General features: G+C 39.4%; 1 protein-coding gene across 4 annotated transcripts in view; it reads right to left on the bottom strand.

Annotated features, from left to right (window-relative positions):
- The window catches only part of arhgap21 (Rho GTPase activating protein 21), a 90,640-nt gene that overhangs the window by 3,886 nt on the left and 71,087 nt on the right, over positions 1-15,667 (bottom strand). For all 4 annotated transcript variants that reach the window (XM_018094500.2, NM_001097292.1, XM_031903149.1 and 1 more), the window contains 15 exon segments: positions 9,500-9,658; positions 9,065-9,161; positions 8,911-8,947; positions 8,309-8,434; positions 6,830-7,126; positions 6,309-6,373; positions 6,071-6,219; positions 5,302-5,432; positions 5,047-5,202; positions 4,890-4,968; positions 4,598-4,671; positions 3,706-3,795; positions 2,908-3,033; positions 2,786-2,827; positions 2,102-2,207 (listed from right to left, as the gene is read on the bottom strand). In XM_018094500.2, the coding sequence (XP_017949989.1) occupies positions 2,102-2,207; positions 2,786-2,827; positions 2,908-3,033; positions 3,706-3,795; positions 4,598-4,671; positions 4,890-4,968; positions 5,047-5,202; positions 5,302-5,432; positions 6,071-6,219; positions 6,309-6,373; positions 6,830-7,126; positions 8,309-8,434; positions 8,911-8,947; positions 9,065-9,161; positions 9,500-9,658 (1,734 nt within the window).

Here is a 15,667-nt window from a genome sequence, read left to right as displayed (position 1 = left end):
GCCTTTGGCAAATCACTGCTGAGACTTATGGGGAGATAGTTCTCAGCAGCGACGCTCAAGTCAGCTCTAGGATGTGCTAGAATAGTGGTTAGTCTGCGCTAGTGCCAGTATGGAATGAGCAATGAACACCGAAAGACTTCACTATAGGGAAGGGAAAAAAAACCAAGGCTAGACAAGTATAAAGAGGGCAGAACGGGGCCAGCTAGCTGCTCTGCAAGCTCAATTCAAATTGCAATTGGATTTTTTTTTTTTTTTTAACTCAAAATGTATTTTTTTTTTTTTTTTTTTGGTTTCCCCCATTTTGTTATTTGATCTAAAAGTGCTTAGCCCCATGCCGCACCCCTTATAGACACATGGCTAATGCTTATGACTAGAAAAACTAATAGACCATACCATGCTATCTCTCCTCAGGGTCTGCTTCAGAAATAACAAGAAATGGCAGAGAGACTTTAAGAAAGTAGCATCGATCTGTTTAAAATACGCTGAACAGAAAAATTTACAGTGCATTTTTTTTTGTTTTTGTTTTTTTAAATTGTTCATTTACAAAAAACGGGGATTTCTGCAGACAAGGCAGCTACAATGGGGACAGCAGTCCTCCTTCTTCCTACAGTTCCAGCCGTCCATCACTGACATCATAGAATCCACTAGTGACATCACTGTGTGATAGAGGCCTCCCATTTCGCCTGTGTTGACATCAGTATAAAAAAGGTCTTGTTTCAGCAATGGCAGAAGTAAACCCTTTGTGCTAACAACATGGTTTAGAGGTGGGTGGGAGGGGTATTGCTGTGGGATACAACATGCTCGGTTAGTGCAAAAGCAGAGAGGAGAAATTGGCTAAGAGATCCAGAGATACTAGACCATAGAATAGGTGGGCAAGGGAAGAAAAAGAAGGAAGAGGAATTTTAGTACATTGAAAACGTGTTCCACTTGGTGCCATCTGTTCGGTAGATATACACAAACACACAGAGAGGAAAGGCCTATGCCAGGGAGAGACTGCAAGCCTTATTATACATTTTATTTTTTTGATCTTAGTCTCCATAATATAATCTGCACTGTGTACGTGTCTAGCTATCGCTGAACAACTCCATGTACAGTTTGTTTTGTGCTTCTTAAAGGGGCTGTTTAAATGAACTTTTAGTATGTTGCAGAGAGTGCTATTCTGAAACATTTTGCAACTGGTCTTCATTTTTTATTGTTTGTGGTTTTTAAATGATTTAGATTTTTTTTATTCAGCAGCAGATGTGTCCAAATTACCCTAGCAACCAAGCAATGGCTAAAATAGGAAACTGGAACATAAATAGAAAGGGATATGAACAGAAAGTAGTTACAAAGAATAATAATGAAACTGTAGCCTCAAAGAGCAATAGTTTTGGTTTTTTTTTGGCTGCCGGGGTCACTGACCCCTTTTAATAGCTGGAAAAACAATAAAAAAATGAAATGGAGATTCTATAACATACTAAAAGATAACTTAAAAGGCGAACCATCCCTTTATTAGGATGCTTCGTTTATCGATTACATTTCAGTATGCTGCAAATGGGGGAAGTCTAATTGGCTGTACCACTGGTCTCTAGACAAATGCATGGTTACAAGGGAAAGTGAGACAAACAACCAGACTTTGGTTTACATACAAAACCGGGACTGTGAAGCAAAATGAAAATTGTTTGTAAAGCAAGTCGTCTATTTCTGGGATGTTCAGCTGAAGGCCCAATCCAGATGTGGCCCTCCAGTAGCTTTATATACGTATTAGTCTACCTGCCAAGTACAAAGGCTTCTTCATTTGTCATCATTATTTTAATCCAGATTGTAAATATATTTTAATGCAAATTTATATGGCCAACACTGGCCCACATCATGCTGAAATGTAATGGCGAAGTGGACATCTTCCTTCAATATTCCAAGTGTATTACTGGCAGTCCTGCTGTGAGCTACAAGAACTAAGCCAAAGTCTTGAGAAAAGGCTAAAGTCTGGGTTACAAAGTTTTAAGCACCTTTTTTTTTTTTTGGAATAATTGAAAGAAAAACTAGGAAAAAAAGAAATAAAAAATACACAGATTGTTAGTCTAGCCTGCCAAGTGGTGCTTTCTATGCAGGCAAGAGTTACCTGATACGTCTCCTGGAGAAAGTCCAGTCCTTCCAATGTTGGGGAGTAAATGATCTATGTTTGGCACTGGCTGAGACTCTACTGTGCTTTCCTCCTGTACAGCTGTCTACAGTTGATAAACAAAGATCTCTTCAACATCGTTACACAAATACTTTTATTACTGTTCTATTGAATCAGCAAGGCAGCTTTACCATACCAGCTTGCATTTCAGCCACACTATACACCTTATTTATTAACATATCCTGTGTATTAGTAGATAATTAGGGATTTTCTGCCATTTATTTTTTCATTACAAGTATAACGGACAATGCCAAGGCAGGCAATATGGCAGCCCCTTATGTACAAATACAAAAATACATGATCAGTGCCAGAAACAGAAGCTGCCATAGTGCCTTCCGCACTGTAGCATTTTCCATAAAGGCTAATGCAAGAGCAATGCTTTAAGAATATGGGTTGCCCCTGTGACTACTTTTTATTAAGAATGTTCTATTCATGGAAGATAGACTAGCTGTTCCTTCTCAATCATAAATGCAAACAAACATGTGGAGAAAGATTATCCCCGATACAAACGTAGCTACACAACATTCTGTAATACTCATAAATACAATAGTTTGCTCTAGTACTGGTAATCTAATCATTTAAAATGAAACTGCTGTACTTTACCAAACTGGAAACAATACTTACAATTGGCTCATCTGCACTTTCTTCACTGAAAAACCAATCATGCTAAAAACACAAGGAAGACGTGTGAGGGTCTAGCAGGCAAGAAACCAAAGGCAATTATACTCTATGTAATATAGACTTACTTGCTGAATCAGGGTTTCCACTATTTTGTACTGGTCAGGCATGTGTGTGACCATGTGCGTCATGTTGTCTTCCGATGTCCGAACAAGTGTTGGTCCAAACACGATCGCCAAATTTCGGGGTTCCATCTAGTAGTAAATAATAAAGCATCTAAATAATTGCCAGGGGACTGACCAACTGGTGAGCCTCCAATTTTTAAGGCTGCCTAAAAGCTAGGTAACCCTTAATTAGTACCCAAGTGTCCCAAGCTCTAATATAAAAAGTGATATATACAGTAAAGTACAGAAACAGAAAAGCCAAATTGCTGCGCCCTGTGCCACAAACTGGAAAATAGTGTATCAGGACACATTACAAGCACATTAAAGGAAAACAAGTAGGAGACAAATATACAGCCATAGATGTTCAAACTAATATCAGTTATAGTGTGTTTGGGATAGTACAAAAAGAAGTTGCTGTTTGACAGAAAGCTGAAAAGCAGTTTTAAATTAACCCAAGTAAAGAGGGTAAGACACTTGCAGACTGAGTTGGCAGCTTATTCGTGTATGGTGCTAGCTGACTGCCCAACCGATATCTGGCCAAAAATCAGGCTAGTATACATTGACAGGTTTGATTTTCCCGCAGGATCAAGGATGTGGCTCTTGATGTGGCCCTCGCCCCAACACCTGCATTCCCGTTGTTGCCATCAGATTGTTTGGCCCTTAAAGGTGGCCACATCAGGGAAAGATCCGCTTGTCTGCTGACCTCACCAAACATGTTGATCTTTCAATGTATGGCCAGTTCAAGAGAGGACATTTCAGTACCTTGTTTTTTTCAGAGTTCTCTGCCACGGCCTTCAGATGTGCAGACAAGTATTTAAGTGTTTCATAATGATGGTCTGGTAAATCCAATATCTGCAAAGTAAGCCACAAACAGCCACCTCACTTACGGACCTATGTGCATTATTTCAAGTTTAAATGCAATACCCACATGTTTTGATCCCTGCTACTTTCAGCGGAAATCAAAATGCCCACTACCCACCAAAGTCGATACCAACTGACCAACAGGCAACACCACAGGTCACCTTAGATCGATATGATTAACCCCCTTCAGTGGTGTGTTTCTGGGAAAATGTGGGTGAAAATCAATGCTTTCTACTCTGGTCGGTGAAGAGCGACTCACAGCAGGGGAAGCAGGCATTTGACCACCATGTTGACTGAGCAAAACGCACCCTATGCCAGAATTATTCATGAATCTAAAATAAAATGTAATGTACAGGCTTCCAGCTAAAGACATAGCACTTCCTCACAACACTAGAATATAAGAAATTTTCCCCGACTAGCAGTTGTTGGTTACTCTCTCTAAGTCGTACACAATGCACTTCTGTAGCTGGAAAGGCAAATACAATAGGTGTATGCATCTCTAAATAACTTTCACTAATACATTAACTTTCTGGAGTCAAGTCTCCAACTTAAAGCAATTCACTCAGTGTAAATGTACTTGTGATGGCAATTGCTTGGAACATGTAGAAGCTACACATTAAGGTTACTTGATCTGTGCAGGGCAACTAATGGAGATAACCAAATGCCAAAGAAGTGATCGGTGAAGGGTTGGAGAGGTTTGATTGCCAATACGAGCAAGTTATCCCACAGAATAACTTTACAATAACTGCTCATTTAGATTTTCAAGATATTCAGCAGCACTTATCAACTTTACCAGTCTTTTTAGAGTTTTCAGTCGTTCTACTGGGTCTTCCGTTCTGTTTGCTTCAATAAAATCATTGTACTTTTCTGCAAAACAAGAATATTGGGGCTTATTCATACAGTAGGGGAATTTGTTAACAATAAATCAACAGAATTTCTAATTCTAAGAAAAAATAAAGTAGAAAGCAAAGTATACAGTGCTAACAATATACAAGGTATCTGTAAATATACACTGTAAATACACTTGCACACCATTCAGTATAAGACTGCTTGCAATTCCAGTGGATACGCTCAAGCTTACTTACCATTAGTGAACAGAGGGTCTGGCAATTTCCGGAAAAAGGATTTCAGTAGACTGCTTATTACATTCAGGTCACGCCATTTCTACAAATCAATAATACAGCATATGTAACAAACATAAAAATGTATTTTACAGACACAGAAAATACTTGTCGCACTTACATCATCTTGGATATCAATGTCTGTGCTTCCTTTGTTGAGCTCTTCTTGCATGCTAGATATAGCAGCATTGTTACCAGGAACTCTATAGATACCAGTGGTTTCAAGCCCTCTATCTTCTACTAACTTGCAACATACATCAACTATCAAGGGGACATACTAGAAAGGGAGAAAAATAAAACATGTGTTGAGTGTCGTAAAATGTGTTTAATGTCATATGTCAAAGTGTCATTTATTTTGAAGGCAATGTTTCCTTACCTTGTTGTTGTGAGCAGGGGGGCAGTCATCCAGCCTCACACCAAAAGTCCCACCAGTGGTTGGCTTTTTCTCAAAGGGCTTTTTCATGATTCTTCGCCATGAGCCTTTGTCTTTAGGTGGACTAATATCATCTAAGGAAAGGTTAAATACATGGTTATCAATGGAAAACAATGGCCCAACATAATTTTAATGTAAACAAGAGTGCCTAAAAGAATGCATCTAGATGTCTTACACTGTAAGTGTATGAATGGGTCTTCCTTTTCCATAGTTGGCCATTGCCTGGTCCCAAATAAAGTTATTAGTTCTGGAAACTACAATGTAATAGTATATCTCAAATACCTGGATTGGTTAGGTTCTCTTAAAATTGAAATATAACCATTAAACAAAAACCTACCATCTACAAGATGGTGCTGTACAGGATCTATATATTTTTCCCTCAAGATTAAAAGAGAACTGGGCTAAAAATGGAAGGTAGAGGGAAATTATGACTTATGTTTCATTGTGGCTTAACCCTAGGGTTATTGTAGATGGCAGCAGCTAGTCACATCAGGCCGCCCAGATCATCAGCTGCAATATTCCATGGGAGGTGGCTACAAGGCACAGAATTTATCACCAATGCTGCAGACATTGTAAATGTTTTACATAGCTAAAAATGCTGCCCATTCAACACAAGCCGAAAAGGACATGGCATATAGATGCAGCAGTTCGTTGCACTTGACAAAACTGCCAAATAAATATGTAAATGTTCCAGTACTTGGATCATACAAACCTTTGCTGAACAACCTTCTCTCAGATTCCTGTTTTGGAGAGTGGGGACTTTGAAGCTTGCCTTCGGGTTTAGTGGCACGGAATGGCTGCCGGATGCTCAAAGTCTGCCGTGACGGTTTTGGAGACTGTTCAGATTTGTTGCTGGAGGAGCTGGAAAAACACAGCTTTTGTATTAGTAATGTACCACAGAAACAACCAACACCCCCCCCCCCCCCCCCCCCAATCATCAGCTAGCTTACCTCATCATTGTATTATATTCTTTGATTCTCTTGCTAATAAGCACTCTGCTTGCTTGATCGGTTTGCTAAAAACAAAAAAAAAACAAAAAAACCAAAGGCTAAAATTAAAAGAAAACAAAACAAGCTAACTTGGTGCAAACTTTAGATACTGCTATGCTTTAAACAGTTTGCATTCCTTTTGCATAAAATGCAGTGTTACAGAACCCGGGGGGCATGTCCTGCTGCATATGGCCAAATAAATGAATTGAACAGGCACTGCTGCAGCAGAAAATCGTTGACACCATTTACCTTGCTTGTGTATGCCATTTGAACAGTTATTTTTAACATATACATAAGCTGGACAAGGTCCTCGCTACCAGTGACCCTTAGGGGAACAGCATGAAGCACTTGGTAGTCTTAAGCTGAGGAGCTGAGGGGTTGGTCAGTCCTGTTGGTCAGTTTGTATTACACCTATGGGACAAGGACTGGCCTAACAAAATAGTAGCAGAACAAGAGCAGAGATTAAGTAGCACTTTATGTACCTCATCATTGAGATTGCCATTTTCCTGTATAGCTTTAATCCAAGCTAACATATCATCTCGATCTTCTGCTTGAAAGAGGAATTCACGGTCGGATGTTGTCAGACGGAACACATTCTTTCTCTTGGTTTCACTGTATGATATATCTATTAAACATCCATTTATGCCTATTAGCTGCTCCTCGTCAGACTGCGCTGAGGAATGGCCGCTTTGCTCTTTCTTGTCCTTTTGCAAATACAGCGCTGAGCCACGCAAGACAACGTACATCTGTTTCCAGGGCCGCATGCTCCCGCTCACTCTCTGGAAACAAAAGGCCTGGCATTACAACAAATCTTCATGGTTGAAACTAAAATCTTGAGCTTAATCATCACCTGGATTTTCCTGCTGTCTCTGTGGTTAGAGCTATGAGGCACAGGGCAATGTCAGGTTTTGAGTGCAGCTTTAAAGGGATACTGTCATGATTTTTGTGGTATACTTTTTATTTCTAAATTACACTGTTTACTTAGTAAATAATTCACTCTACCATTTAAAATTTTATTCTTAAACCAACAAATGTATTTTTAGCTGTAATATTGGTGTGTAGGTGCCATCTCAGTGCATTGTGCCTGAGTCTGAGCTTTTAGAAGGAGCCAGCGCTACACATTAGAACTGCTTTCAGCTAACCTATTGTTTCTCCTACTCCCATGTAACTGGAGGAGTCCCAAGCCGGACTTGGATTTCTTACTATTGAATGCTATTCTGATACCTACTGGGAGCTGCTATCTTGCTACCTTCCCATTGTTCTGCCGATTGGCTGCTGGGAGGGGGTGATATCACTTCAACGCAGCTCAGCAGTAAAGTGTGGTACTGAAATTTATCAGAGCACAGGCCACATGGCTGTGGCACCCTGGGAAATGATGAATATGGCTAGCCCCATGCAGAATTTAAAAATTAAGTATAAAAAAAATCTGTTTGTGTTTTTGAAAAACTGATTTCAGTGCTGGAGAAGCTCTATTAACTGTTTTGAAAAAAACAAAACAAAAAAAAACCATGTATTCCCATGACAGTATTCTTTTAAGCAGCCCAAACCTGTCTCCACTTTCTATGGGAACTACCTGCCAGCACTCTCCCCAAGGATTTATCGGGTAACTGTTGCCTGAAAGTGGTCAATTATGCCTTTTATAGTAGTGATGGACTGAAAAGTTCTGGCATAGCAGGCACTTACCATATAAATCAACCGGGGGCTATTATGACCATTTTGGCCTCGCCCATTAGACATGATGATCAGGCTGAGCCCCCAACCCAATACACTGCTTTGTGCTCCTACATCTTAGTGGTATTAAACTAGTCACCTGGCCATCTACTGGAAATAAGCTTTAATGGATTAGGCAATTGCAAATAAATTGCAGAAAGGTAAACATCCCTTTTCTTGTGGGTAAAGTTTGCTACGGACCATTACCGCTCACCTTCCCTAGTACTCAGGGTGTTAGCTCATTTGCTTACCTTTCCTTTCTCAGTAGTAAGCTGCCGAAAATACAGAAAGCCTTCCTTATTTGAGTCACTGAAGACGTCAGAGGAGGAATCTTTCCTGGATTCAGAGTCTTCGGATGACGGCACATTTTCTCTTGCCTAAAGGAATTCCCAATATCAGGCAAGAACACATTTTTAGTTATACCATTTAATAAATTCATAAATAACTGGCTAAAATTCCAAACTGGAGAGCTGCTGAACACAAAGCTAAATAATGCATAAACCACAAATAAAAAAATGAAGACCAACTGTGAATTGTTCCTGAATGGCACTTTCTAAATCATTCTAAAACAATCATATTGAGCTTAAAACAGAAAGCATGTGCAGTGGCCCAATAAGATGGCTTAAGAAGATCCAAGATAAGCTTCTGTGGACAGCTTTGAAGGGCTGGATCTTTAGTGTTATAGGGCTGCTGAATCTGGGCTGGTCAAGTAAGTTCAATTTATAAAATACAGCATTTTTAGCAATACTTTTAGCCTTCAAAAAGCAAATTTAGCAGCCACTGCAAGGGCCAATTCAAATCTTGTTTGCACGCATTTATTTCCTTATTTCCACATAATAATTTTGTATCAAACCTTGATTCCTTTAAGGCTGGAACCTTGCTTCAGGCTTCTGCAAAAACAGAAACAGAAATGAGTGTAAGCCCAACGAGGGGAATGCGAGTATGTATAGGTGTGAGTTACAAGACCTTATGAAATAAACCCCCGTTTACTATGAAGTACAACTTACAGTTTCCCCTCGTCCTTGTAGTCATCAAGTCCCTCATCACAAGATTTGGATCTTTCAGTCTTTGAGTTCACTTCCAAGATGCTTGGCCGAATGGAATCTGAAATCACACACATTTGCCAGCTTAAGGCCTGTAACTACTGGAGCACAACTGCCAACAACAATACAACAAATGGAAGGGCTACTAGAGCACAGTGAGAGAAAGACACCCCCTGCTGTTTGGCAAGGACCAGGCAAAAAGATTTATATTACTGAAGCAGGGAGCATGTCTTGAAGCTACCCTGCTCAGTTCTACTACTCCTGCAAGATTGAGCCATAGTACAGAAATCATAAGATGATGTTTAATACTTGTGTAAAAGTAGTAAAATACATGGAAAAACATGTCAATTAAAGACAAGAGCACAAAAAAGACGGACACATTTTAGACTATAAAGTTACCGTGATCGTGAGAGAAATGACGCCGTATCAATGGCACTGGGGACGTGGGGCTGGGTGGAACTGTGGTGATGGTGGGCAGCGGTTGCACGGAAATAGATATAACAGCAGAAGCAGGAATGTTTGCAATTTCATGGTCAATGCTGGGACTGGTTGGCTCATCTGAAAGAGAAAATACAAAAGAAATCAGTTTTCTGTACCTGTCACACAGTAGCCTTACGCAACTGTACAATTAAGGACAAGTCACAATATATTAGTTTCAATACGAAAGTGACAATACAAAGTCACATGAAAATACACTATATTAAAGGTAGATTAACCCATTAATTACATATAATGCATATCAGATACACAGAACTATTATAATTATTGTGTGGAGCAGGATAAAACACCCATTGATCTAATGCTAGCATTTAAATCTGCAAATACTGTAGATTCTGCCATTATCTTGCTTTTCCACTCTATTGTGCATGTAGAATAATGCACAGTCTACACTAACACTGTCACAAATGGACTGTACTATTCCGACCAGAGCTCAGGTAACAGAATATAAGCAATGCATAGCAGAGTAATTGTCCACCCTGCCATATACCTTTTTCTCTATCATAATTGGCAAGGTACGAATGATTTCTTGAGAATGCAATCTGTCAGTGTCTCACTCTATACAGGTATCGTACCCCTTATCCCATTATCCAGAAAGTTCCAAATTACGGAAAGGCCATCTCCCTTAGACTCCATTTGAATCAAATAATACACATTTTTAAAAATGGTTTCCTTTTTCTCTCTAACAATAAAACAGTACCTTGTACTTGATTCCAACTAAAATATAATTACCCCTTATTGGGGGCAGAACAGCCCTATTGGGTTTATTTAATGGTTAAATTATTCCCTTTTCTCTGTAATAATAAAACAGTACTTGTTCTTGATCCCAACTAAGATATAATTACCCCTTATTGGGGGCAGAACAGCCCTATTGGGTTTATTTAATGGTTAAATGATTCCCTTTTCTCTCTAACAATAAAATAGTACCTGTACTTGATTCCAACTAAAATATAATTAATCCTTATTGGAGCCAAAACAATCCTATTGGGTGTAATTACAGTTTAAATAATCTTATTAGCAGACTCAAGGTATGAGATTTGAATTACAGAAAGACCCCTTATCCAGAATGCTTGGGATCTGCGGTTTTCCAGATAACGGGTCCCATACCTGTATAACTAAGTTATATATATGTGTTTATCTCTATATAACTAAGCCCAAATTACAGAAAGAATATTTCACAAAACCAAAGGGGACCAAAAAAATAAAGAACCAAAGCACACCAAAGCTTTGAGCTATTTAGACTACATATCGGACCCTCAAAAGGAGATTAATTTGGTATTTTTCTGAACCAGACAGCAAAAGACTATATCGTGGACAAGGAGATCAATTATACAGAGCAGACAACCCACTGCAATCTGCCATAGGTAAGATAGTAGGGGGTCATTTAAATTATTTGTAATTCAATGAGGCTTTGACTTTAATGAAGAGCACTGTTCAGGCACACAAACACACGCAATTAATCACTCCAAACAGTAAAACTGTGTGTATGGGAAAATAGTAAGGCTCACTCATATGCTGCGATAAACGTAATTATTAGTCAATTTTAGTGCTGTTATATAGCAAAGCATAAAGCATCTCTCCTGATTCCTGACAAATATTTGGAGCCTCTTCAATAAAGCCATAGATGTTAAAAAGAGACAGACACGTACCAAAGACATCTTCAATTAACAGTTCATAAAAGCCATGGCAGTCCACGCAGGTCCAGCACATCCCAGATTCTACAGCCACCAGAGCCATTGTACATTTTCCAGAATAAATTTTGTTATAAAAAAGAAAAACCCAACATCTTTTGGAAATTTAGTAAAAATTAAAAATAGCTAAAATAAGCAATTCCTTCTTCTTGCAGGGCCATATCACCGGCAATGCCGGTCTGGGAGTTGGAGGAGGCCTAGTGATTTCATCTTTATGTGCAAGGCTTCTCAACAGTACATCCAACCACGTGAGCAGCAACAAACCAACTTTTGTTCTGAATGGAGCTAGAGACACATTGTGCTGCCTTATACATAAGAGGTTGTTCTTTATAAGCCAGGCTAAAATAAACGGAGAGACTAATATCTGCTTCCTGGAGCTGACAGACTTTTTTCTTCCCATTAATGGATCCCTTGGTGGTCCAACACTTGGCCAAGGCATATAAGGTCACAGATATAGGCAAATATCCACATATCAGTCATTTACCCATAAGAATCTCAATATATTTTCATCCCATATTTTCTACTGAGTTATAAAATTAAGGGCAAACTTCCCCTTTAAAGTAGATAAGATTGCAACAGAGCAGAGATGTTGCAATTCAGTGGCAGAGTAATACAGGAAAGGACTGTAGATGTGCCCCATTTATCATGTTAAAAGCAAACACGCCTTTATACAGATCAAATCAAATTATAGCGTAACTAAAGCAATAGAGCATAGCGCATTAGCATTGGCAGTACCACTGTGCCTTTGTTATACTCTGTGTCAATGGTGATTATTCATCACAAACATCCCTATGCCATGAATGAAGCAGGAGAGCGAGGAAAGTCACATATAAGAAGCTACTGTTAGTGAACCAGACTGCTTACTATAGAGACAGGGAAGGGATTTATAAACATCTATAGTGCCAGCCAAACTCTATACTCAGTGCCATGGCTACCTGCCAGCAGCTCTCATGTGTCCAGGGCTGATTGCTTGCGATAATACAATAAAATGTATGAATGGTGTGTACAAATTATAGGTTTGATAAGCATTCAGGAAAAAACACATCGGTTATTCTGCCTTTATCATCTGCATGCATGCAAGCTGCCATAGTGCTTCCTATGCCAAAGCATATTGTCTAATAGGCATAACCCTCACTTTAAAGGAACAGTTCAGTGTAAAAATGAAACTGGGTAAATAGATAGACTGAGCAAAATCAAAAATAATTCTAATATAGATAGTTAGGCAAAAATGTTATCTATAAAGGCTGGAGTGGACAGATGTCTTACATAATAACTTCCTGCTTTCAGCTCTCTCAGCTGTTAGCAGTCAGTAACCAATCAGTGACTTGAGGGGGGCGATATGGGACATAACTGTTCAGTTAGGTTGCATTTGAATCTGACCCGCTTGCTCACAAGCTAACTGAACAGTTATGTCCCATGTGGCCCCCCTTAAAGTCACCGACTAAGAGAGTAGAGATCTGAAAGCAGGAAGTAGTGTTCTGGCCATTATGTTAGGCATTCGCTCACTCCAGCCTTTATAGGTTACATTTTTGCCTAACTAACTATATTACAAACATTTTTTATTTTGCGCAATCCATTTTACCCAGTTTCATTTTAACACTGAACTGTTCCTTTAAGAACATCAACACATAGAAAATGCAGGCTTCCATATCTGTAACTGGTCAGAGTCACCCACCTGCAATTTAAATAAAATGGAAGGCAATAAGGAAAAAACAACTATAACAGAGTTCATAGCAGGCACATCGGACAAAGCACTCCCGACGTTCCCTTTCCCACAGCTATGCTCATCTTATTTCACATTCATCATTTCTCTTTATTTGCTTCAGTGTGAACTTTCATATTGATCTGAGCAGTACAACCATGTACAGTTATGACTGGACAACTGTGTGAGTGGCCTCTAGTGGGCAAACGTGCATAAGAACGGGAGAATGCGTATTCATATAATAATTAGCCTGAAACATTTCACCTAGCAGACATTGCAGCAATGATAATTACTCTAGCAAGGTTGGTTAAGCAAAGATTTATTGCTAGTAAATGATCAGTAAGATAAATGGACTTTAATTGTAATTTTGTTGCAAAATGAAACAACCCTTTTCTCCCAGTTAAATTAATAGGTGGTAAACTTCCTACAGAAAAACCTTCAGGCCATATAATCAGACACAAACACTTCGTTGCAATGTGTGTGTCAGGCTGAATCATTTAGTGTATGCAAAACAGATATTTACCTGGTGAAAATGTGCCAAAATTTGTCATGGACGGTAATGGAATGTGGGGTGTTTGACTTATACAAAATGTGACAAAATGTCCCCATCTTCCAGTTATACCCCAAAAGTACCTGGACATATAAAAACGGAGACCCTAATGCCTTTTGTATTCGTCCCTGTCCTTCGCCACTCACCCATAGTTAATTTCTTAATGAGAAATATCTAGGCTGCTCCTCATATTGGTGTGAGTCTAACAATTCAATTTGTTTTGAAATTTGGACAAATCAGGATATGACTAAATTAAGTGATAACACTGCTGACGTCTCAGCTTGCTTACTGGGATATCAGTTGCGACAGATAATAAAAAATACAAATATGACACAGTTTTGTTATCATTTTAAAGGGATACTAAAGTCCCATTTAAAAATGGGTTCCTTTCCCAAGGTTTCATTACCATTACTGGGTCAGCTCATACACCTAATAAGTTTCTTCAGTGGGGTAAAAGGGTGATAGCCCACGGGGGAGATTAGTTGCCACAGTAAATCTATGCCTTTTCACCAGCGATTCACTTTACTGCCAGTGGAAAAGCATTTTAGGGAGATCAGTCGCCCACTGTAGCCAGGATTAAGCATGGGCCACCCCCACCCTAAGCCTCTACTAATGAACCTGCCCTTGACAAGACTAAAGAGCATGTTACTCCTCACTTTAGCTGCACCCATCCCTTTGACATAACTATGGAGCAATAAACATAGGTCATTCCATGGAAAAGCAATAATGTTCTATTAAAAGATTGCTTTATATTTGCACCTGCAGTTATGCTGCAAAAATGGGCAGAGCTGCCAGTGAAATAGATATGGGTAGGGAGGATCAAAGAGTGGCATGCAAGAACTGTGGTCACAGGGCCATCATTTGTAAATAAATAACATGTAGAAGGTATTCCCCGTACCAGTACAAAGTTACAGAGGATGGTAAAATTCCATGTAGTCTTTATCCAGCCAGCTTGCATAAACATAAAGCTATGGTGGCCTATTCAGAAGCCTGGATCTCCAGTTCCGGTGCTAGAGCCATTGGCTCTCTGGCTGGTTGGGCAATACATACTGCCTAAGGTAAATCATTTGGAGTCTGGCCTTGACTACCCACCAATGAGAAACACAAAGTATAATACTGACCCCCAACATTGAAAAGCAATATACTGAAAGCCAAAACTGAACTTTATGCAGTTCTCTGTTCAATGCTACAGAGGTGCGACACAGAGTTCTTGTGCAACTTAAGGGTAAATCAAAGAGTTGAAAAGCCATTTTTAATATTTATCTGTTTTCTATAGGAAGGGTTATCTTTTGCTAGAAGGTGCAGCACTCCGTAAGCAGACGTGGGAAAGAACCTTTATCTCACGTTGGAAAAGAACCAACACTTCAGAGAAGGGACTTTGATCTCTCCAGTAATCAGCAGATGTGGATTGGATTGCATTGCTTGTCAAACATATAAGAAAATTCTGTTTAAACAGGGCCGAACCCATTTCCCTTTTTAAAAAGCATCATTGTGCAACTCGGCCAGCAGGTTATAGCATGTCAAGTTCAGTAACTGGAGGTGCAATGAGCACTTTAACAATCTAAAGATGATCAGTGCCATTCGTAGTGGGGCTACCTGCAGCGCTAGAAGCTGCTATGGGTCGACATAGCCCTTTAAGAGACTCGACCGCACACTTATCATCGAAACTAGTTATGGAAACCAGACCAAGGACTATGGTTTCATTACATATCTGGCAGCCAAACATGATTACTTGCTTATTTTATTGCAGTTGCTTAAGTAAGAATTGTTTCTGTTTCAGATTAGTGAGAATTAGAAAATATTGCTTTAAAATGCTTTCACTATTCTAGAATGCTGAAACAAGTCAATAAATTTGGGTAAATGAATAAGACTGGGATATGCTGTGGATAGCACAACTGCAATATAATAGCAGGAAAGAAAGGGAACCCCCTATGTTTAGTATGATTCAGTGGCAGCAATGGACACTATCATTCCATATACTTGGCATTAGAAAACTAAAGGGGGCGCCATATGTGGAGCCCTTGCCAGTGTGCCAGTGTGTGCAGCCTTCCCCTCTAACCCTTCCAACAACAGTGGGTCTTACCCACAAGTCCAAATATCTGCTTTGTACAGTTTAAAGTCAGACA

This window comes from Xenopus tropicalis, chromosome 6 (assembly GCF_000004195.4).
Source record: "Xenopus tropicalis strain Nigerian chromosome 6, UCB_Xtro_10.0, whole genome shotgun sequence".
NCBI classification, from domain to species: Eukaryota; Metazoa; Chordata; class Amphibia; order Anura; family Pipidae; genus Xenopus; species Xenopus tropicalis.
This window is presented reverse-complemented; position numbering and strand designations above follow the sequence as displayed.